This window comes from Mandrillus leucophaeus, unplaced genomic scaffold (genome assembly GCF_000951045.1).
Source record: "Mandrillus leucophaeus isolate KB7577 unplaced genomic scaffold, Mleu.le_1.0 Scaffold1244, whole genome shotgun sequence".
In the NCBI taxonomy this organism is placed as follows: Eukaryota; Metazoa; Chordata; class Mammalia; order Primates; family Cercopithecidae; genus Mandrillus; species Mandrillus leucophaeus.
In genome coordinates, this window is record NW_012100810.1 from 257,156 (window position 1) to 281,707 (window position 24,552).

Genomic DNA, 24,552 nt, shown 5'->3' on the forward strand with positions numbered 1-24,552 from the left:
AGCCCGGGACTTCGGTAAACAACCACCACAAAAAAACGAGGATTCACATCACCAGGAGAGAAATGGGCTCGGCCTAAGGACTTGGTGTTGGCTGACAGCAGGACACGCTTCAACTAAGGGGCTCTGCTTCCAAGCACCCCCAGAGACAACGTAGGGAGGACCTTCCAGGTAAACTAAAACCAAGAGAGAGATGAAATTGGCGAATAAGTCAAAAGAACCTCAGAGGGACCTTGGCTCCCGCACCTTCCCACCTTCGTGCTCCGAGTCGTTCCCTGTCCCCACAGCGCCCGCTCCCAGCGCGCGCAAGGCTGTCAGATCCTTGCGCCGACCCTTCTCTGCACCGTGACCTCAGTGTCCTGCGCGGGAAATCAGAGGCCGGACGCTCCACCTGCCCCAGGGCACGCCCTAAGCCTTCAAGCCCATCTCCTTCCTGCTGGGTGCTCACCTCCTCCTCCCCGCGGGCCCACGGCCTTCTTGAGGGGCTGCGGATGCGAATGAGCCAGCGAAGGGATCCCCGCCCGCGGCCTCTCGGCATCACTGCCCAGCCGTCCCGACAAGGGGACCAGCAGACGCAGCCAGCTCAGACCCGGGTGGGGCCTCGGCACCCAGAACTGCTCAGGATCTCCATTCCAGTCCCTTCGCATTTTCTGACAGAGACGGAGAGTTGGGAGAACGAGACTCTCAAGTACGGGGACTTCTACCCACCATTAAAGCTTTGACATTCTGTCCATTTCTTTTTTCTTTCTTTCTTTCTTTTTTTTTTTTTTTGAGATGGGAGTCTCGCTCTGTCGCCCAGCCTGGAGCGCAGTGGCTTGATCTCCGCTCGCTGCAACCTCCGCCTCCAGGGTTCAAACGATTCTTCTGCCTCAGCCTCCCGAGTAGCTGGGACTACAGGCTTGCGCCATCACGCCCGGCTAATTTATTTTATTTATTTATTTTTTATTTTTTAGTGGTAGAGACAGGATTTCGCCATGTTGGCCAGGCTGGTCTCGAACTCCTGACCTCAGGTGATCCGCCCGCCTCGGTCTCCCAAAGTGTTGGGATAACAGGCGTGAGCCACTGCGCACCACGCCCGGCTCATTCTGGCCATTTCTACAGACGGATGCATTGCACAGGAGGCTCACAGCACTAACTGGTAGATACTGCGAGATGCTGGGAGGTTAAGGCGCCTACTCGCAATATCCCTGGGCAGTGTCTTGGGCTAGAAATGCCATAATTAGCCGCTCGCTCTTTTGATCCCTTGCAAACTGCGAATCCCGCTGCACCTCCGCCCCACCCGAGTGGTAATTTCCTAGTGGTAATCTAAGTGGGCCTGTGCTAAGATAGGTAGCTCCTGGTGGTGGGGGTGAGAAGGCGGCGAGCTGGAGCCCCAGCCAGGGGCTAGGCTGTAAGGACTGGGGCGAAGATAGAGGCTGCTGGGCCTCCAGATGCAAGACCGGAACGTGCACCCGCTTAGTTTTTGCTCGAGGTCAGTAAGATGCAGACTGAATTCGAAGTCGCTCCCTCCTCCGCTCACCCCCAACCAGGCCAAAACTAAAACAGCACCGCCCCCTGCTGGGCCGAAGGGGCGTCAGATTTTGCTGGACGCGGGTGACGGGCAGTGTCCCTGCTGCTAGTCCCTAGTTATCTGGAGTGCTCACGCTCCCTGGGCCTCAGTTTTTCTTCCTCCGTAAAATAAATGCGCTGGGCCGGATCTTTTCTGAGTGCTCGTCTCGCTACGGATTCTAGATCCCTCGTCTGGCCTCCCCGCACCAGGGAGCTTCAGGCGAGCCTTCGCTGTCCCCTAACCCCACCAGCTCTGGACCCCGTTTCTGCCTCAGTACTGCGCGCTGAGCTCTGCCCCTGCCCAGGACCTGACCTCCTCAGGGGCCGCTGTTCCCTGGGGTAACAGTGAGAAACTTGTCGGCAGTCTCCCTCAGGGCCTCGCTGTGCACAGAAAGATGAATTCATGGGCAAGGTGGCGGAGGGATCCAGGCTCTGGTGGACGCTTTACAGCCCCGCCAAGACTGGCCCCGAGATTTGCCCAGAGCCAGCGGCTGAGGGTGGAAGGGCTGCAAGGTCCAGCGCCTTACTTAGCTAGGACCCGGCCCCACCGCCTCTCCAGCCGACCCTGTCTCCACTGGTGCGGTTGCTGCTAGGTTCCCAAACACAGTGCTGCTGTTTCTGGTCTGACATCGCGGCCCTGCTCCTGCCTGCCTTCAGCCTGGGCTAGCCCCCCGCCCTTCCCCCAGCTCCCTGGCCCTGCGCCCACAACACTCCTCCTCCGCCTCCTTTAGGCTGATTCAGGCTCACCGGCTCTCGTCGCCCTGGTGGCCCTCCCCAGCCCTCCTATGCGCCTGCTCCGGGTGGCGCTCCGCTGGGCTCCTCGTGCGCCTGTCCGCGACCGCACCCACCGCATCCTGGCACCCCCATCGTGGCATCACATGTTCCGTCATCTGTCCTCATGGCTGGCGTGTCTCTCTGCGGTGGGACCTGCAGAACAGGAATTGGTGCCGGGTCAGCAGCCGGCAATGAAACCGGACGAAGCCTGCAAACCCCACACATACGCCAGCTTCACATAGCTTCTCTCCATTGCACAGCAGCGTGGGAAAGCACCGTTCTCTACCCTCCAAGTAAAAAGCTGACTGTGGGGCACAGAGGAGATCCTATAGCATGGCTGTGCTTCTGGGCACGCGCAGAAACATTCCCAAATGAGTTTTTTGTTGTTGTCGTTTGTTTTGTTTTGTTTTGTTTCTTGTTTGTTTCAAGATACAGGGTCTTGCTGTGTCGCCCAGGCTGGAGTGCAGTGCTCCAATCACGACTCACTACAGCCTCGACTTCCGGGCTTAGGCGATCCCCGCCCCCCCCTCAGTCTCCCTAGTAGCTTGGACCACAGACCTGTGCCAGCACGCTGGCTTTTTTTTTTTTTTTTTTTTTTTTTTGAGAGAACCTGATTTCCTTCCAACCAATTGTGCTCTCCTAATTCCAACAACCAGATGAAGCTTCAACGCTTCTTTTTGTTCAGAGGCCTCCTGAGTCCTGTCCTACTCACAGTAAAGGCTCTGACAAAAACAAACAAAAAAACCACCACCACCAACAACAAAACATCATGGGGCAAAATAAACTGCATCTTAAAAAGGCTCATTTCTCTCTTTCTCTCTCCCTCCAATTTGTTGTCTTGAAACGGTTTACCCAAAATGGAAACTTTAAAAAAACAGTGGAAAATTTTCTCTTTGCACAAGATGGTTAATGCTTTTGGGTGCTGGCCTGGGATCCATGAAATAACCTACACTCGACCATAAAACTTTTCACTCCCATGTTTTGCAAACTGACGACCTTGCTGGCAACAAGCGCCCAGTGTGACTTTCCGAGGGAATTTGAGTGGTGCGAGGCGGAGGATGGGGCCTCACTATGTTGCCCAGGTTGGTCTCCAACTCCTGGACTCAAGTAATGCTCCCGTCATGGCCTCCCAAAGTGCTGGGATTACATGTGTGAGCCAACGTGCCCCCCCCAAAGGGCAGTTGACCTCAGCGTCTGAGGTGTGGAGGGAGCAGCTTGTTCCTTTTTCCTGCTCTACTGGGAAGGTACAAACCAAGCTAAGCAATCCTCTTCAGTCTGTCCCCACAAAAAGAGGAAGAGAGAGGAGTTGCTGCAGGCCAAGGACAAGGAGAAAGGGAGGAGAGAGCCCTTGACTTGTCCCATTTCTTGACTTTCCTTGCCGTGGTCTTTCCTTCCTCTCTCCAGGTCCACACGTCTCCTTCTGTAGTCCTAGAAATGGGTCACCCCCTACAGGAGTCAGAGCCTTCCCCTAACCCTCATGCTCTGAGGATGAGTGGGTGGAAACAGTCGCCTTCCCTCTCGCAATGTTTCCATCACTGCATCCTCCAGCTTGCACCACTCAGATCCCCTCGGAAAGCCACACGGGGGGCTTGCAACCAACAAGGTTGTCACCGTTTACATAACGTGGGAGTGAAAAGCTTTATGGTAGAGTTGAGGTTATTTCATGGATCCCAGGCCAGCACTCAAAAGAATTAACCATCTTATGCAAAAAGAAAAATTTCCACTGGCTTTGCAAAGTTTGTTTTGGGTAAACTGTTTTAAGATAGCAAATTGTCACATACACATAAAAGAGAGAGAAAGAAAGAAATGAGCCTTTTTTGGATGCAGTGTATTTTTCCCCATAATTTTTTTTTTTTTTTTTTGCAGAGCCTTTACTGTGAGTAGGACGGGACTCAGGAGGCCTCTGAACAAAAGGAAGAGTTGAAGCCTCGTTTGGTTGTTGGAATTAGGAGAGCACAATTGGTTGGAAGGAAATCAGGTTCTGTAAGCATCAACAAAATTCGTAGTTTAAGTGATGTGAGTTATGGAGGGCAGAGAGTACTTGGTATATGGAAGTTACGTTAACAGAGCAGTGGACAAATGGGCAGTCTGCAGAAGAGAAAAGCTGAATAGCCAGCAAACATGGGCCCAGATGCTCAGTCTCAATAAGAGAGGTGCAACTTTAAACAACGAGATACCATCACACCTTATCAGATTGGCAGAATTACAAAGACTGACAAAACCAAGAATAACAAAGCTCGTGGGTAAATGAAAACTCCTCCACAGCTGGTGTGAGTGTGGACTGGAACCATGACTTTGGAGAAAAGTGTATCAAAAGCTATGGGGCACATCTTTCAAATCGGTCATTTCTCACAAGATTGCCATACTCCTCAGTCATTCCTTTTCCAGGAAAACACCCTAGAGAAAATCTTGTACTTGGACTCTAGGGAATGTATAGAAGGATGTCCATTGTAGGTTAGCTTATAACAGCAAAACCCAGAAATAGCCCAAAAGTACATCAACAAAGGAATGAATAAATAAAAGTGGTAGTTGTCATTAAACCTTTTTCCTGTTCTTGTATCACCCCAAAGTGTGAAATACTATGAACTCCTTCACTCATTAAAAAAAAAAAAAAAAAAATTAGGCCAGGTGTGGTGGCTCATGCCTGTAATCCCAACACTTAGGAAGACATAGGCAGGTGGATCACTTGAGATCAGGAGTTCAAGACCAGTCTGGCCAACATGGCAAAACTCTGTCTCTACTACAAATACAAAAATTAGCCAGGCATGGTGGTGCGTGCCTGTAATCCCAGCTACTCATGAAGCTGAAGCAGGAAAATCGCTTAAGCCCAGGAGGTGGAGGTTGCAGTGAGCCAAGATCGCACCACTGCACTCCAGCCTGGGCGACAGAGAGAGACTCTGTCTAGAAAAAAAAAAAAAAGATTTAGCAAGGAACAGTGGCTCATGCCTGTAATCTCAGCACTTTGGGAGGCTGAGGCAGGAGGACTGCTTGAGTCCAGGAGTTGGAGGCTCAGGAGCTGGAGGCTGCAGTGAGCTGTTATCACACCAATACACTCAACCTTGGAAAATCAAGGAGTGGGGGGGATTGCCCCTGTTGACAGAGCTAGACTCTGTCTCTAAAAATAATAATAATTAATTGTGGCAAAATACACATAACAATCTTACCATTTTAACATTTTAAGTGTACAGTTCAGTGGTATTGAGTACATGCATATTGTTGTGCAACCTTCACCACCATACTTCTCGGTAACTCTTTTCACCTAGAAAAACTGAAACTCTATAACCGTTAAACAATAACTCCCATTCCTCCCTCTCCCCAGCCTGTCCCAACCACCGTGCTACTTTCTGTCTCTATTACTTTGACTACTATAAATACCTCAGATACATAGAATCATACAGTACTTGTTTTTTTGTGACTGGCTTAATTCACTTAGCATAATATCCTCAAGATTCATCCGTATTGTGGCATGTGTCAGACTTCCTTTTTAAGGCTGAATAATATTCCACTCTAAGTATATGCCACATTTTGTTTGTTTAAATAAATCTTATTGTGTATATGTAAGTTTATACAACATAATGGTATAAGACACACATATTTAGTAAAATGGACACTATAGTGAAACAAGTTGATATATCCATCATCTCACTTAGTTACCCGTTTATTTCCTCCTGTAGCAAAAGCAACTGTGCTCATCTAGCAAAAATCCTGAAATAATACACTATTATTAACTATAGTCTTCATGTTGTACTTTATTTGACTTGTTCATCCTATATGTTTGCCACTTTGTATCCTTAGATCCATTTCCTCTCTCCTACTGCAATCTTGATAACCACTGTTTTATTCTCTATATATTTGACCCTTGTCAAAGATTCCATAGGCCAGGTGTGGTAGCTCACACCTGTAATCTCAGCATTTTGGGAGGTCGAGGCAGGTGGATCATCTGACATCAGGAGTTCGAGACTAGCCCAGCCAAAATGGCAAAACCCCATCTCTAGTAAACATACAACCATTAGCCAGGTGTGGTGGCGGGTGCCTGTAGTCCCAGCTACTCGGGAGGCTGAGGCGGGAGAATTACTTGAACCCAGGAGGCAGAGGTTGCAGTGAGCCAAAATTACGCCACTGCACTCCAGCCTGGGCAGTAGAGTGAGACTCCGTCTAAAATAAATAAAATAGGTAAATAAAAGATTCCACATATAAGGAAGATCATGCAATATTTTTTTTCTGTGTCTGGCTTATTTCATTTAGTATAACATCCTCCAGGCCCGTCTAGGTTATGGCAAATGGTAGGATCACTTCCTTTTTTATTTTTTATTTTTATTATTTTTTTAAAATTCAGTGTCACCTATTTGTCTCAAATACAAGTACAGTGAGTATTAACAGGAATGACAATAGAGTAGCAAAAACAGAACTGGTAGATTTGCCCAAATTAACTGTTTCTCCGAATTTGAGGTGTATGGCAAGCTGAATGCTTGATCTCTCAGCAATTGTTAATTACATTATCAGCTTAACACTTTCAAACACTACGGGAGGCATTTCTCTGTTCACATAGACTTAAGTACACCTATGCTAAGCTGTAAATAGTCTGCCTTCCATTAGTTTGGTCTCTAAGCCCCATAAATATGTAGACTTCAAATCAGTCTGTGAGACCCAGTGACCCTCTCTTCAGAGGCATCGGTAATACATTTGGCAAATGTCTTGAAACATATACAATGTTGATAATAAGAGTCCCAAATATGTATTTTTAAAAATGTTAACATTAGGAAAAAAATTATAATTATCATCAGCTCTATTTCCTGAAAAAGTTCAGTTGAGGTAATTTCTGCAAGTCACAGCTCCACATTTCCATACTCTTCTGACCCTCTTTTTGACTGGGCTGTGGTCAATAGAATCTGAAGATATATCTCCAGAACCTTTCATTTGATAATCAAAAGTCAGCTCTTCTCCAGCATGTATGGTTCTCGTGGAAAACAGTGCTCTTTGGGAAAGACGAGTATTGAGGTTATCAATGAAAACATTGAACACCTGAAGATTTGGGTCACAACTGTGATTCACAAAATGAGACACATTGCCGTATCAAGCTGCATCCACTGTGAATTCATTAGATTCATAGTCCAGATCAAAGAGATATGTGAGTCCCTTGTTGTCATAGAACTGTCTCCGTCTTTCAGCTTCTTCACTTGTGATTACCTCTCCAACATATTCCATGACAAAACTCATTCTTTTAATCTTCACAAGGGTCTTTATACCCCTGCCATGTCCATTGCTAGTTTGAAAGATGCAGAGCGAATACTGTGTGCCCTTTTGTACAATCCTATTGGGACAGTCAGGTTCACATTGACACCTTGAGTTGCATTCGTAGATGGGAGTACCAGGTGGGATTTTAATTTGTTGGTTTTTATTATAAGCCAAAAGAACTCCAGCTTCAGCAGGACAACATTTTTGAAAGAAACAATCTGTGCATGAATGGCCAAAGGTAGCTTCATTGACTAAGCTGATTCCAGGAGCTGGTTTATATTTGTTAATGTAATAGAAGTCTGAAGGTGGGCCCTCTAAATCAGCAGTATTTTCAACAAATATCATTCCTTTATGATTCTTCCTTCTGTTGATTTCATCTTGCCATCTCTGCAGAGCTATCCTTTGTTTAGTCTTCTTCACAATGTACTCAGTGATGGCAGGTTTCAAAGTTTTGTTATTGTCTTTCGGAGTTATTGCTTTGCCTTTCTTTACCTGAGATAAATAATTATGCTTGTCATTAGAGAACTGCTGAAGCAGTAATGAGCACTTCAGATTTTGCAAAGGTTCCCAAGTATTTGTAGAATCTGGCCATCCTTTCCATTTTACAAGATAATATTCCATATCCTTTACTACCTTGTAGTCACACAAGTATTCCACCTCATAATTATTTAGATTCCTTTTGGTGATTCCAATCAATTTACATGTGAGCTTTTCTTTTCTACATAATTCCTGAAGAGTATCAAGTGAAACTAGGCAAGGCACACACCAAGCTGGGAATGGGGAGGGCAAGGGGGTCGTGCTCCAGCCTCACCTCCTCGCGCCTCGGCCCCCACCGCCGCCATCTTGTGGAGATCTCCTCCTGTTTTAAGGCTGAATTCCTTTGTATATATCCATACCACAATTTCTTTAACCATTCATCCATTGATGGTTGTCCAGGTTGTCTCCATATCTTGGTTATTATGAATAATGCTACAAAAAACATAGGAGTACAGATACCTTGGTGAGGTGGTGATTTCATTTCCTTTGCGTATGAGCCCAGAAGAGAGATTCCTGAGTTCACATTTTGTTTATTCATCCAGTAATAAACACTTGGTTTGCTACCACATTTTAGCTACTGTGAAAAATGCTGTTACAAAATGAATGTACTTCTTTACTCAGTTTTAACTTGACATCAAACATTTTTCATCACTATAAAGGATATCATTTCCAAAGTAAATGTTGATTTTTAAAATAAAACCTTATTTTTTAAAATTATTTATAATAGCACATAAATATCATTTTATTTCAACCATCACTCATTTTTAAAATATAAGAAAAAATTCTTGACTTTTGGAAATTTTCATCACTCCTTCTTCTCCTTAAACTTATGAATTCTAGGCCAGGTGCAATGGTTCACACCTGTAATCCCAGCACTTTGGGAAGCCAAGGCAGGCAGATCAGTTGAGGCCAGGAGTTCATGACCAACCTGGCTAACGGGGTAAAATCCCGTCTCTACTAAAAATACAAAAATTAAAAATACAAAATTTAGTCGGGTGTGGTGGTACACACCTGTAATCCCAGCTACTCGGGTGGCTGAGACACAGGAATCACTTGAACCAAGGAGGCGGAGGTTGCAGTGAGTGGAGATTGTGCCACTGCAGTCCAGCCTGGGTGGCAGAGTGAGACTCTGTCTCCAAAAAATAAAAAATAAAAACAAATGAACTTATGAATTCTATTCTACTTCCTCCATAAAAGTTTAATATAACAGGTGCATATGCTTAAGGACCTTATATTGATCAATATTTCATACTTCTCTTCCAAAGAAGCACATGAGATGAATTTTTAATTTGTTGCAACCATAAGTTTCTAAATATTAAAAGTTTTAGATTATGTCATCATTGTGAGTATTAATAGTGCACAATTGTCCTTTATAGCATAAATAAACTGTAAGTCTTCAAAATTAATGAATATTAAAAGTAACCTTTGGCCAGGCATGGTGACTCACACCTGTAATCCCAGCACTTTAGGAGGCTGAGGCAGGCAGATCACTAGAGGTCAAGAGTTTGAGACCAGCCTGGCTAACATGGCGAGATCCCGTCTCTACTAAAAATACAAAAATTAGCCAGGCACGATGGTGGGTGCCTGTACTCCCAGCTACTCAGGAGGCTGAGGCAGGAGACTCACTTGAACCCAGGAGGCGGAGGTTGCAGTGAGCCAAGATTGCACCATTGTACTCCAGCCTGGGCAACGAAGACGACTGTCTCTAAAAATAAATAAATAAATAAATAAATAAATAAATAAATAAATAACCTTTGTTAGGGGAAACTGGGTGAAGGGTATGGAATTCTCTGTACTCTTTCTTGTATCTGCATGTCAATCTACAATTATCTCAAAAAAAGTTTTTAAAAAAATAATTTTGGGAGAAAATTCAGCTCTTAATGAAATGGACTCCCGCACAAATGAATTTTGGGGTCCAATTAATTAATGAATCCATAAAATAACAGGACTTATTGATTGCTAGAATGAGACAGAGTTCAGCATTAATTTTGTTTTGTTTTTGTTTGTTGTACAGTGCAAGTACTGAGACATTTTGTTTCCGTAAATACATAGTTGGCTTTGTTACAGCAGAATCACTAAATCTTCTTTTTCCTTTTTTTTTTTTTTTTTTTTTTTGCAAAAAGACAAAAGCATGAGCCAGGTGCAGTGACTCATGTCTGTAATCACAGCATTTTGGGAAGCCAAGGTGGATGGATGGATGCCTTGAGTCCAGGAGTTCAAGACCAGCCTGGGCAATATGGTGAAACCCCATCTCTACTAAAAGTAGCCAGGTATGATGGTGCACAGCTGTAGTCCCAGCTACTTGGGAGGCTGAGGTAGGAGGATTGCTTGAACCCAGGAGGTTGAGGCTGCAATGACTCCGCTGGACTCTAGCCTGGGCAAAAGTGCAAGACCCTCTCTCCAAAAAAGAAAAAGAAAGAAAGAAAGAGAGAGAGAGAGAGAAAGAAAGAGGCAACAAACACAATGTTATCTATCATCAAAAATTAATTTTAGTGATCTATTAGTTGCTGTATTAGTTTGCTAGGGCTGTTTTAACAAAGTATCACAAACTAGGTGGCTTCAACAAGAGAAATTTATTGCCTCACATTTCCAGAAGCTAGAAGTCCAGGATCAAGGTGTCAGCTGGGTGTGTTCCTTCTGAGAGCTAGAGAAGGAATTTGTTCCATGCCACTCACCTAGCTTCTAGTCAGTTGTTGGCAATCTTTGGCATTCCTTGGCTTGTAGAAACATCACCCAATCTCTGCCTTGTTTTCAGATGATGTTCTCTGTGTGTGTGTCCTGGTTGCCCCTTTCTATAAGGACACCAGTTATATTGGATTAGAACCCATCCTAATGGCCTCACTTAAACTTTATTACCTCTGTAAGGACCCTATCTCCAAATAAGGTCATATTCTGAGATGCGAGAGTATAAGACTTCAACAAATGTACTTGGGGGGACACAATTCAGCCCATGTTAGTTGCCAAATCTAGAAGGCCTTCTTCCAATTTTGTTGAAGGCAAAGACTTGGGAACCATTGACCTGCACGTGGGTTTGTTACCATCTTTAGATTTATTCACTTTCTCAGGTTTTGGAAGCCCTAAACTAGGTTGTACTGAAGCCTACCAAGTAGCCATCAATGACACCATTCTTCTTTCACTTAAAATTGATTGTTGAAATTGATTAACTTGGAAAGTGTTGGGGTATTAGAAATATTTTAATGTAATTTCAAGACAAATTCCAATACAAACAATATTGTGATACAATGCTTTTGTCTTTTTTTCTTTCTTTCTTTCTTTTCTTTTCTTTTTTTTTTTTTTGAGATGGAGTCTCACCCTATCACCCAGGCTGGAGTGCAGTAGTGTGATCTCGGCTCACTGCAACTTCCACCTCCTGGGTTCAAGCAATTCTCCTAACTCAACCTCCTGAGTAGCTGGGATTACAGGCACTTGCCACCATGCCCAGCTAAGTTTTTTTGTATTTTTAGTAGAGACGAGGTTTCACCATGTTGGCCAGGCTGGTCTCAAACTCCTGACCTCGTGATCTGCCCACTTCGGCCTCCCACAGTGCTGGGATTACAGGCATGAGCCACTGCACCTGGTCAAAATGCTTTTATCTTATCATATATTTTAAACTTGTTAAAATTGTTTTCTTCTTTTTTTTTCTTTTTCGCAGCTGTTTCTTAAGCGCTAAACTTGATTTTCATCAAAACCTTAGAGCTAAAGATGTAGTTCATTGGATTCAAGGAAAATTAAAATACTGCCGTTAACCTCATTGGTGAAGCTGGTCTTCAATGTCAAACCAATTAACAAATCAGACTTACATTCTGTTAAAAAAAAAAAAAGAAGTCTGATTCCTTCTGTAATTATTAATGAACATGTTACTATGCATCCTTATAATGACTGTCTCACCTCTGAATTCTAGCTCAACGATAGAGACCTGAGTAGAGTGATGAAGCCCCAAAGTCTGCTGTGAGGCACTCTGCCTCCTGCATTCCTCCCAGATGACCCCCTCCTTTTTTTTTTTTTTTGAGACAGAATCTCGCTCTGTCGCCCAAGCTGGAGTGCAGTGGCGATCTCGGCTCACCGCAAGCTCAGCCTCCCAGGTTCATGCCATTCTCCTGCCTCAGCCTCTCGAGTAGCTGGGACTACAGGCGCCTGCCACCATGCCCGGCTAATTTTTGGTATATTTAGTAGAGACAGGGTTTCACTGTGTTAGCCTGGATGGTCTTCATCTCCTGACTTCCTGATCTGCCCACCTCGGCCTCCCAAAGTGCTGCGATTACAAGCATGGGCCATGGCGCCCAGCCCCCAGATGACTCTTTACTCGAATACTGGGGACTCTTCTCAGGAGAAATGCATTCTTTGGCAATTTCTTTTTTTTTTTTTTTTTTTTTTTTTGGAGACGGAGTGTCGTTCCGTCGCCCAGGCTGGAGTGCAGTGGCCGGATCTCAGCTCACTGCAAGCTCCGCCTCCCGGGTTTATGCCATTCTCCTGCCTCAGCCTCCCGAGTAGCTGGGACTACAGGCGCCCGCCACCTCGCCCGGCTAGTTTTTTGTATTTTTTAGTAGAGACGGGATTTCACCAGGTTAGCCAGGATGGTCTCGATCTCCTGACCTTGTGATCCTCCCGTCTCGGCCTCCCAAAGTGCTGGGATTACAGGAATGAGCCACTACGCCCGGCCAGCAATTTCTAACGGATGGAAATTACATGAAAAATGTTTAGATTTGTCTTTTTATTGGTGGCCCAGAGGATTATGCACCCACCTCTGGGGCATAGTAAAGACCAGGAGGGTGGGAAGTTTGCCTTTCAGTTTTAAAGTGGAAAATAAAACAATCATGAACGAATAGGCCTGAAAGAAGAACCAGCACAAAGCCTAAACACAGGAACTTGTTCTTGGGCAGATCCATTTTATGAAGAGAGAACCAATGGGAGTTGAGAATCTGGAAAACAATTTCCTTAAAATTATGTGTATCCCCAAGGACAGCTTCCATGTACTTCCAGAGAGATGAACACTCTGGTTCAAGAACCACTGAACATAAAACTGTGGCACATTCACAAGATAATACACCACACAGTATTTAAAATAAATCTATATGTATCAACGTAGCTCAAAGACACACAATATGATGACATATCTGTATTTTGAAAATCTCAGAAAATAAAATTATATAGCATTTTTATATATATACACATATACACGTATACCTATGTAGTAAAAATTTCAAAACAGAGAAGGGAAAGTTGAAAGTAAATGGATAGAAAAAGATACATTATGCAGGCTGGGTGCAGTGCTTCATGCGTATAATCCCAGCACTTTGGAAGGCCGAGGCAGGTGGATCACTTGAGGTTGGGAGTTTGAGACCAGCCTGACCAGCAAGGAGAAATGCCGTCTCTACTAAAAATACAAAATTAGCCAAGCGTGGTGGTGCATGCCTGTAATCCCAGCTACTCTGGGGGCTGAGGCAGGAGAATTGCTTGAACCTGGGAGGTGAAGGTTGTAATGAGCCGAGATCGTGCCATTGCACTCCAGCCTGAGCAACAAGAGTGAAACTCCATCTCAAAAAAAAAAAAAAAAAAAAAGAGAAAGCTGTGTTGCTTATGAATAAAAGGTAGACTTCAAAACATAGTATTACCAGAGGTAAAGATGGACATTTCATAAGGATAAAAGAGTCGATTCATCCAGAAGACACAACAATTCTAAATGTGTATACACCTAATAACAAAGCTTCAAAATATAGGAGACAAAATACAGACCGAATTAAAAGGAGAAATAGATAAATCTATACTCATTGAAAATTTGGCATCCTTCTCTCTCAGCTCTATAGGAAAGGTAAAAACATTAAAAATTAAAACACTTACCATCTTTCTGTCATAATGAACAAAACTCCAAATTTAGCTTTTGGTGAGAAGGTGGGGGGGGTGGTATTTGGAAGGGTACCATTTTATCTATAAGGTTCATATGAACATTATATGAACAAAATGCTAACACTTATAAGTTATAAAGAGTGGGCATTTTATATTATTTGGTGTATTGCTCTGTGTTAAAATGTTTTCAAAACTTTTCTTTTAAAAAAAGTGAATAGCAGAAATATTTAAATGAGTGAATAATGAATGAAGTTTGGAAGTCAATGTCACTTCATCTGACATTACCCTCCACAATTCCCCACGCTGCCCCTACCTGCCCTTCTTGGCCTTTCTCCTGTAAGTCTTCCTCATCTTATCATCCACCAATGGCAAACATGTGGGATGTCCTCATGTGGGCCAAGGGCAGACATGAGCTTACAATCTCTACCTGCCACAGGCTTTGATGTCCTCTCTGTGCCTCTCTTATCACCCTAACCTCCCCTGTGAAGTTTTTCCACCTTCTCAAGCCCCATTCTGAATTTTCTGCACTACCTGGATTCCTTGCCAATGTTTTATTTCTTGCTCTTCAATCTGAGCCTTTCCTGAAGGTTTCATATCCTCTTCTGTATGTTTCTTTCCACACCACCTTCCTTTGCAATGACACCCACTCTCACAACTTATCACCTCCTTCCCAAGACTGCATCCCCAGCCCTGGCCCCTCTCCTGAACTCAAATCCTGGCTCTCCAGTTGCATTCAGAACACTTCTGTTTCAGTGTTCTTGAGATTAAAGATGTGCAACAGTTTTGTTACCGAAACACCAGGGGATCCATCTAGGTCCTTCTGCTCGCCTCACAGAAAGCCAATCACTGAGAGAGCGTATTGCCAAGGAAGAAGAGTTTAGTCAGGTGCTGCATCCAAGGAGATGGGAGATCAGTCTCAAATCTATCCCTCTGACTGACTAAAATTAAGGGGTTTATATAGCAGGGAAGCCAGGTAACCATGTGTGGGAAAACAGAAAGTCGGGAGGAGTAAGGAAAAGGAGTTGGACAACAGGAAACAAGAGGTTGGTTAGGCCGTCATAGCAGGTGAAGAGGCTGATGTCTTATTGTTTATAATAAGTGATCTGGTGAGTGTCAGCTCATTGCTACTATCTGGGAGCCCCAGTGGTTGGTTTCCCTAGAAAGGAACTCAGATAAGGCAAATATAACTTTCTCAGGTTTTAAGACTGCAAGGATCAGTTTCTATGTTTATTCAAAGAAACCACAAACATCAACTCTATGAGACCATTGGATCAGTTTTATAGTAAGCATGTGTCAGCACCAAGGGAGGGGGCTGACAGAGTCAATGCAAGGTATAACCAAAATTTTTCCCCATTACAGTTCCGCTTCTTACCCTCTCTGCCCAATCCAAACTGCAACTAAAGATTCTCCCAATTACATTTCAAACATCCTAGCTTCCTGGGATGCCCTCTTCTCTTTACTCTTGATTTCTTATAATTCACTTTGATATGTGCAAAGATGTATATGTTTTTATACTTGGCACTAAGAGTATTTTTGATCTGAGAATGTTTGTCTTTAATTGTGAACATTTTTCAGCCATGCTTTCTTCCCGTATTTCTTCTCCACAGTCCCTTTGTTCTCCCCTTTCTGAAATCCTATTAAACACTTCACCATGCTAATATATCTCAACAGCTGTTTCAAACTGCTTCTGTCTTCATCTTCCTGTGTTGCATTCTCTGTGAATTTCTCCATACTAGCTTCCAATTCACTAATTATCCCTTCAACCATGTCCAACCTAGAGTATATCCTAGTTTAATATGTAGAGTGTTCATTTCCAGTATGCTCAGTATTTACCATCTTCAACTGTTCTTCTTCAATTTCTGCATTTTCTACATTTGTTGTTCTCTTTGTTTTAAATTTTTTTCAAATTGTTCAATAATTTGCATCTTTTTGGAAGTGAGTTCACATTCCACTTGCTGAGTCTTTTTTATGTATACTTTGAATTTTGAGTGTGTGTGCAGGATTATCTTGAATAGAAATTTTTGAAAATCTCTTCCTCTCTTTACTCTCTCTTTTCCTGAGTTTTTTTTTTAGTAGCCTCTGACTTTCCAGGGCCCACAGTCAGAACTAGGCCTTACATGGATGGCTGTGGGCTGTCTTTCAATCAAGAGAAACCCAGATCCAAATTCCTGTTTCAAGCAGAGAGCCTGGCTCTAGCCTTCCTCTATAGGCAAAGCACTGTGAAACTCTGTTAGCTGAAGGAGTCAAATTTTTGGTGCCTCTACACTAAGAACAGACACTCAAGACCCAGGCCCAAGAATGGTTTGCTAAGAACAGATCCCGGCAAGCCAGCCCCTGATTCCAGTCATTGCCCGGCAGCTACGTCCTTGAAGATGTTTATCTTGCTTTTGGGTACGTCGCCTTCTCCCCTTCCTCCTCTTCCTTTTGTTTTTAACTATACCATTACTATGTGTTAAAGCATGGTATCAGCCGATCTTGATCAGACATATCAAATGCCTCATTCTAAACAACCTCTCTCCTAATTCTTCCTTTATCTTCAAACCCAGCTATGTGTGAAGCCTTTCCTGGCCACTCTTACTTGGAATGAACTATCTCGGCCTCCTCTGGTCTGCTGTACCCTACTTCTACCTTCCTTTAGCTTTTACTGAGCAAGAATTTCTTGAGTGTGTGCCACTCAAGTGTGTGCCAAGCCCTTTGTTTGGCACCCTGGTGTAAACATGAGAGGGACAAGTCTCCTTCCTCAAGGGACCAAGGGTTTGGTTGTCAAGCTGGACAGGCAAACAAATCATTGGACTCCAGTCTGCAGATACCCAAGGTGCGGGTGACACAGAGAAGAGAAGGATGTGGTCTGTACTGTCTGGGAGTGGGAGGGGAAGGAGCTGAACCCCACAGGAAGGAGATGCTTGAGCTGGGTCTCAAGGGAAAGGAGTTTGGTAAGCAGAGAGCAGAGGTGAGAACATTCTTGGCTGAGGGAATAGCATGTTTAAATGCTCTGAAGTGTAAAGGACTAGGGCCCCCTTGAGAAATGAGAGATGCTGAGCCTAGGAGTAGTGAAGAAGGTGACGGATGAGAGGACAGAGACTGTGAAACCAAGTGTTCAGGGCCTCACAGGCAACATTAGGGATCCCTGACATTCTACTAGGGATACCAGGAAGCCCTCTCAGGTTGAAGCAGGAGGTTGGCATGATGAGATTTGCACTAGAAGGGGCCAGAGTAGAAATGGGAGTGTCCAGTTAAGAGGCCATTGCAAAAGTTCAGGAAAGAAGGACAGCAGCCTAGATGAACTTGGGGAACTCGGGGTGGAGGAAAAGAAGGGTGACAGAAGGTAAGCCAAATTGATTGGTATTTCTAATTGAGATAAAACAAAGCCCTAATAACTCTAGAGTTTCTAGCCCTGGACAAGTTAACTCCTTCCAAGAACAGTAACATCTCCATAGACCTGAATTGGCAATGGGGACACAGCAGGCAATTTTCCAGCTATGATTCCAGCTTGTCCCTGCAGTCCATGTCTTAGGAGCAGTGGCACAAAACCCTGATGAATTTCCTACCACTGTTCTGCCCGCTTATGCATTTTGAATATGTCTTTAGTCTACATTAAAATTTTCCATTTCCATGGACCAGTTTAAATCAGCATAGAAACTGGTTACTATCTTACCCTATCTACTTCTGGATATTTTTTAAAATAAGGAGCTTGCTTAAAGGAGTGCAGTCATTCACATTTCTTCATGCCATCCCAAGTGAGTGCTGCAGTGTGGGGTTTGGGAGCTTACCTGGAAGTGATGGATAGGCCCAACCCAGCCCTCTGCAGTGCACACCTGGTCTACAGAAAGTATCTCCAGAACTCGTGCAATTGCATCTGTTCTGCGTACTGCAAGGCGGATGTCATTGTGGTTACATCGAAAATCCACCACGTTCTGCAAAAAATATCATTGGGGTCACAAAGCCTCCTTGATGGGTTTGACATGTTGCCTTGTCCTCTCCCCTCCAACCCCCATGGTGCTCTGTACAAAGGGGCTGCCACCCCCCGGCTGACACTTGTCTGAGCTGCAGGGCTAGAAGGCCCCCAAGCTGATTTCCGCGAGACTAAGATGGAACTACTCTATTTTAAAGCAATACACCCCCAAATCTGGTCATCATCATACTCAGGGTCCTGATTCCCAAGATCCAAATATGAGGAGGTTGACTCTGGCCCCCTCCACGCTTCCACCACTGGGCAAGTGCAGTTTCGTATCTAGTCATCTCCCTTACCACCCTCTTGATTGTAGGCTTTGGCCAGCAGGGCCATTTGACACTCCTGATACAGTGCTGGTGGTACTGAGCAAAATGGCAAACTACCATCTACAGCAAGGATTGATGTGTTGGTGGCCTGTCTGGACTTGATTGCTTCCTTGTCTCCCTCATTCATGTGAGTTGAGGGACAGCACTGTGTCTACACAGCGAGGGACCCACATACCATGCACACACACACACACACACACACACACACACACATGCATACATCGATATGCCAGTTATAACCATCATTGCAAAGGTGTTTTCTTTCCCAGCTACCTCATCTTCCATCTGAAAAAGCTGCAGGTACTGGTGCAAGCCCTCAGTGATACAGATACATTATATCTACTACAGCCTTGCTAGTGTTGCAATAATGAGAAATTGCCTAAATATCCACTAACAGCAGAATTACAGCAGAATTATGGAACACCCACATAAAATGCCCCCATTTATAAGAATGAGGTGGATCTACATCTGCTGAAAGCTCTCCTTCCACTGTGAAACAAGATATGTTGCAAAAATACATATCTCATACAATCCCACGTGTCTAAGATGATGTATAAACATCTGTTTAGGTACAGATAATATCTGAGGGACACATTCAACTGTAACAGTGGTTTTCTGTGGGGAGCAGATGACAGTGACGAGTTTGTTTTTGTACAATAATATATTGCACTGTTGTCACTTAAAAGACATTTTTTTAAATTTCAGAATATAAAACGTTACATGTTCCATGTTAGAATAAGCATCTTGGATGCTTTGAGGGAGCTGGAAGGAGGTACTGAAATCCAAATAATTAAAAAAAGAAAAAAAAGCCCATCCAGGCCCCGATATGGTGGCTCACACCTGTAATCTCAACACTTTGGAGGCCAAGGCGGGGCAGAGTACTTGACCTCAGGTATTGGAGACCAGCCTGGGCAACATGGTGAAACCCCATCTCTACCAAAAATGCAAAAACTCAGCCCGGCATGGTGGTGCGCTCCTGTGGTCCCAGCTACTTGGGAGGCCGAGGTGGAAGGATCACTCGAGCCTGGGAGGTAGAGGCTGCAGTGAGACGAGATCGTGCCACTGCACTCCAGCCTGGGCAACCAAGCCAGACTCCATCTCAAAAAAACAACCAACCAACAGCAACAACAACAAAGAAACAATAGCAACAACAACAACAAAAACCATCCAACACTTAAGTTTGGACCTCACAAGGATAAGGAGAGTGCAGTTCAACAAGCACAGCTCAGCCCATGCTGTGTTTCTGGGCATGGAGGACACATCATGAAGTCTGGGGCATGGTCCTCACCCAGCAGAACTCATAGGTGGGGCAGACATGTGGAACACAGAATGCCAGGTGTCTTGTCTCTAGGATCAAGCAGTAGTAATGTGAGGTGCAGCCACAGTGGGATTCAAAGTGGAAAGATTCAGAAGCCCCGAAGAAATGGGAAGAGGGCATGCCGCTGGGGTTAGAAGGTTTCAGGACAGAAACAGGCAAAAAGGAAGGATGAGCCTGTAGTCGCAGCTACTCAGGAGGCTGGGGCAGGAGGATCACTGGAGCCCAGGAGTCCCAAGGCCAGCCTGAGCAAAACAGCGAGACTCCAGTCTTTAAAAAAAAAGAAAGAAAGAAACAGAAAGGAAGGGGACACATGTGTGCTAGGGACAGAAGAGAGAAAACCGCCTCTACCCAAGCATTCACCCACGTCACCCACACCTCCCGGCCGAGCACCCAGAGCTGGGGGTGAAAGAAATGAGGTCCAAATGAGACTGCACAGGAGCTGCCTCCAGGACTTTCACAGACCAGGATTCCAGGCGGATCTACAGCAAGTGCAAGGGCGTGAAAGCACAGAGCGCAGGGGTTGAATAACCTCAAGCCTGTGAAGCTGCAGCTGCAGCTGCAGGTGTTTGGGAAAGGCAGGGCAGGGGGCTGTGCGGAGGCTGGGAGGAGCCAGCACCCAAGGGCTGGTCAACCAAGCTGAGGGTTGAGTTTCCATCCAGCAATGCAGGCCATGGGAAGCTGCAGGAGTGACGCTGTTAGATCCCCTTTATGAGAATAATAATTTTTATAACAACGTGGCTGGAGGACTGGTCAGGAGAGAGACTAGTGTGGGGGCTGTTGCAAAGACTCCAAGAAGAGATGCGACTGTTTGGTGAGTTTAGCCGCTGGATGAAAGGCCGGAAGGATGAGGTCAGCAGCGCACTGACACCGCCACCCAAAGCTTCGGCTGCTGCCGCCCTCATGGAAATTTCCTGGGGGAAGGGAGAGGGCCCTTCCTCGGTGAACACTGGGGCTGCTCTGCGCGAGTTCCTGAGAAGCGGGCAGGTGGCTAGCTCCTCTTCCTTTTCAGCCCTCAGTGCCCATTTTGCCAACAAAAAGCCCCAGGGTGACAGTATAAGAGACGCCTTTAGTGAAGGCAAAGGAAGGGACACTCCCCTCCTTTCCTGCCGACTCTCGCCCTCACTTCTTGAAATCTTTGATCTCCCTTCACCCACTCTGTCACTCTCCTAACACAACCATTTCCAGGGACTATTTCCAAGCCCTTTTCCTCATCCCCGAACCCGCAGTTTTCAGCTGCCCCCAGTTGCCTGACCAGGCTGCCTCGACGGCCCCAATCACAGGCCCCAGCCTCCTCACCGGGCTGGAAGGCGACAACCGCGAAAAGGAGGGTGACTTTCCTCGGCGGGGGCTTCGGGTGACATCACATCCTCCAAATGCGAAATCAGGCTCCAGGCCGGCCGAAGGGCGCAACTTCCCCCCCTCCGCTCCCCACCGGCTCCCGCGCGCCTCCCGTGGCGCCCGAGCTTCGAGCCGAGCCGCGTCCTGGGGAGCGCGTCATGGCCCCACCCGTGACCGCCTTGCTCCTGCCGCTGGTCTTGCTGCTCCGTGAGTTTGCGACCCCCGGAAAGGCAGGGGATGGGGCGGGCGGGGGGCGCGGGACTCGGGGCTCAGCCTCGCTTCCTGCTGCCTGCAGACGCCGCCAGGCCAAGCCAGTTCCGAGTGTCGCCGCTGGATCGGACCTGGAACCTGGGAGAGACGGTGGAGCTGAAGTGCCAGGTGCTGCTGTCCAACCCGACGTCGGGCTGCTCGTGGCTCTTCCAGCCGCGCGGCACCGCCGCCCGCCCTACCTTCCTCCTATACCTCTCCCAAAACAAGCCCAAGGCGGCGGAGGGGCTGGACACCCAGCGGTTCTCGGGCAAGAGGTTGGGGGACACTTTCGTCCTCACCCTACGTGACTTCCGCCAGGAGAACGAGGGCTACTATTTCTGCTCGGCCCTGAGCAACTCCATCATGTACTTCAGCCACTTCGTGCCGGTCTTCCTGCCAGGTCCGGGCGCGGGGTGCGGCACCTCTCCGCGTGGGGCTTGGGGTTCACCTCAACCTGTTTTCCACACATGGGTCCTGCTTTCAAGCCTCTTAGCGCACCTGGAAGAGACTTAGATATTGTTCCCATTTCACAGACACAGCAAACTGAGGCTAACGTGCGGCTGAGTAGGGACTAGGAATAGTGTTTTACGTCCGGCCGATCTGGGCTCGAGTTCGGATGCTTGTGTGATTTTGGGCAAATGACTTAAATTCTCTACGCCTCCGTTTGTTCGTGGGTAAAATGCGGACAGCAATCAACCCGCGCTCCAGGGTTGCTGGTTGCCCGGGAGAGAGGACAGGTGCAGGGGAGCGGGCTCCTACGCTCCGGCCGGGCGCCGCGTGCGCTTGGCTAAGCCAAGGCCAGAGCACAGGGGTCCGCGCGCATTCCGGGGTACCCATACCGTCTCCTCTGCCATCCCTTCTCCCAGGAAAACTGGGGGGAGGTGTTCCCGTGGGGAAAGGCGCGCGAGGCTGGGGCCGGGGCGGGGGCGCGTCCATAATCCCAGACTGGCCCCCAACCACGCTCTGTTGCCCCTGCAGCGAAGCCCACCACTACGCCAGCGCCGCGACCACCCACACCGGCGCCCACCACCGCGTCGCAGCCCCTGTCCCTGCGGCCAGAGGCGTGCCGGCCAGCGGCGGGGGGCTCAGGTGAGGCGTGCGGGGGCTCGGGGCGGGGGCGGCACGGACCGCGGGGAGAGCCCATGCCAAGGGGAGCCCTGATACTGTAGGTCAAGGGCTATCCAAGTGGTGGGAAACCGAGACCTGAGGCAGAGAGACGTGCCTGGGATGGTGGGGCGGTTGGGAGGTCCCGGGCCCACTCCTAAATGTCGGCGTCTTTGGTGTCGTCAGTGAACACGAGAGGGCTGGACTTCGCCTGTGATATCTACATCTGGGCGCCCTTGGCCGGGACCTGCGGGGTCCTTCTCCTGTCACTGATCATCACCCTTTACTGCAACCACAGTAAGTCCCGAGGAATCGCGGCCGGGAGGAGACGGCTCTGCTCCTGCCTTTGGCGCTGCTAGCTCCAGGCGGACCTTGCCGGGTGTGGGGTTGAGATTTCTGGGACTCCCGAGCTGCCCCGCAGGTACAGGCACTTCTTTCCTGGAGATAGAATGCGCGAAAGCCCTTCCCGCTCCTTGCGCTCTCAGAGAGGTTTTGGGAGACAAAGCCCTGTTCCCAGAGCCGCTGCAGCGGGTGTGTTCGGTCAGCGAAGCCCGCAGCGCGCGCACATGTCGGGACACAAGACAAACGCCCGCCAGGAGGGGGCCGCTGTGCCCCTGGGTCAAGTGCCCAGGGGGGTTAAGTCAAAACCACGACCAGTTTGAGGTTCGTCCTTGGCCCTCTTCCCGCGAACCGTCTACTCTGCTTTGGGTCCCATGCAAGGGAGGTGCCGGATCAGGTCTGCAGGCTCCCTGCTTCCGCCCGCGTTTTGTAGTTGCAATTTTTAAAAAATGGATGCTTGAGACGAAGGATGGGTAAGAAGCCCTTACCCGGCTCTCAAGAGTTATAATCCTCAAAGAAGTAGGGGAAAGGAAGGAGAATTCGTAGGGGCAATTGCCTATTTGCCTCATCCAATTTCAGCCCATGATCGTTCTGAAATGATTTTTTGTAAAACCAAAAAACAGCAGCAACAACAAAACAAAACAAAAACACTGTCTTTGGGGACTATTGGTGGATGGGGGCACTCACTTTTTCCCTTCTTTTTCCTTATCCAGGGAACCGAAGACGTGTTTGCAAATGTCCCAGGTGAGTCTCTTGGAACGCTCAGCCTGCTCACCTTGGCCAGCCCTGGGGTGGGCTCCTGGTTTCCCCAGTAGCAAATAGTAGCAACTTTTCCGAGAGAGAGGTCATGGCCGTGGAGTCCTGGGGCAGGGAGTCAGGTAGTTTCTGAGCAAAGAGAGGCCAAGGCTGGCATCTGGCCTGCATCCTTGAGGAAAAAGTAGGCCCAGGTTAGGCTGGTGTCGACACAGTGTGACTCCAGTAAATCTCCATCTTATTTGTCCTGGCACTTAAAAAAAAAAAAAAAAAAATACCTGAGGGATTCCCCCAATTCATCCGAGCTCCTTGGAGGACCTGACCTCCTCTTTATTGTGATTATTCCATCTGGGTTTCGTTGTTTTCTTAAGAAAATCGTTTTTTGTTTTTGTTTTTTGTTTTTTTTTTTTCTACTTGGCTGGTCTAGTTTTTCGAGGGAGAGCCACTCTTTTATCAGCTGACCCCAAAAAATAATGGCTTTGCTTCCTAATTTCTCTGTGTCATGTAGGACCTTGTTTTGCTATCAAGGACTGGAGTAGAAAAAAGGGGAATGAGATGCAGGGACAATTAGCTCCCTGGCAGCTCAAGTGAGTGCCCCATCCAGTTTCAGCCCATGATCATTCTGAAATGATTAAAACACACACACACACACTCTCATTGTTATAAACCTCCTCTCCACCCATTGGCTGAGGCATCCCTGTGGTAGCATCTAACAAGTGCCTGCTCTAGTCAGACCTGTGATAGGGGTAATACACCCCATCTCTCTTAATCCTCACAGCAACCTTGCCCCATCTCATGGCTCAGGGATTAGTAAAGTGGCAAAGGCAAAATTAAACTCAGATTATCAATAATAATAACCATTTGATGAAAGCCTCTAATGCATGTTACTTGCTTTATAGATAGACTTTTTTAAAGTTTTATAACAACCTTTAAAGTAGTCACGATTACCTGTATTGTACAAATAAGGAAACTGAGGCTTAGAACATTTAGTGATTTATCCAAGGTCATACTGCCGGGGAGCTGCAACTTCCATCCAAAGCTCAGACACCTTCCCCGTGGTTGCAGGCTGAAGTGTTAAGGATAACCGAATATGTACACCAGTTCTATTCAGTAGATGAAATATTTTACATTTTATACCTGGAGTTTGCATTTTATACGCCTTTACATTTTTCTGAGGAAATCCAAATTCAGGACTTTACACATTGTTATTTTTACCAATGAAAATGCAATGAATTTCC

General features: G+C 46.6%; 1 protein-coding gene and 1 pseudogene across 5 annotated transcripts in view; one reads left to right on the forward strand and one right to left on the reverse strand.

Moving 5' to 3' along the window:
* Positions 1-24,552, forward strand: part of CD8A (CD8a molecule) — a 27,237-nt gene continuing 2,685 nt past the window's right edge. Inside the window, exons 1-8 of one of the 4 annotated variants that reach the window (XM_011971768.1) lie at positions 1-168; positions 2,277-2,612; positions 10,215-10,361; positions 20,758-21,076; positions 21,165-21,518; positions 22,097-22,207; positions 22,409-22,519; positions 23,275-23,305. In XM_011971768.1, the coding sequence (XP_011827158.1) occupies positions 20,905-21,076; positions 21,165-21,518; positions 22,097-22,207; positions 22,409-22,519; positions 23,275-23,305 (779 nt within the window). In that variant the 5' untranslated portion in view covers positions 1-168; positions 2,277-2,612; positions 10,215-10,361; positions 20,758-20,904. Of the gene's footprint in view, positions 169-2,276; positions 2,613-10,214; positions 10,362-20,142; positions 21,077-21,164; positions 21,519-22,096; positions 22,208-22,408; positions 22,520-23,274; positions 23,306-24,552 lie in introns of those variants that run through there. The other 3 variants (XM_011971767.1, XM_011971766.1, XM_011971769.1) reach the window with 3 other exon arrangements.
* Positions 6,649-8,396, reverse strand: LOC105533343 (annotated as a pseudogene). The gene is made up of 3 exons (XR_001005106.1): positions 8,366-8,396; positions 8,047-8,324; positions 6,649-7,506 (listed from the first exon to the last, which is right to left on the reverse strand). The product of XR_001005106.1 is annotated as a histone-lysine N-methyltransferase SUV39H2-like (transcript).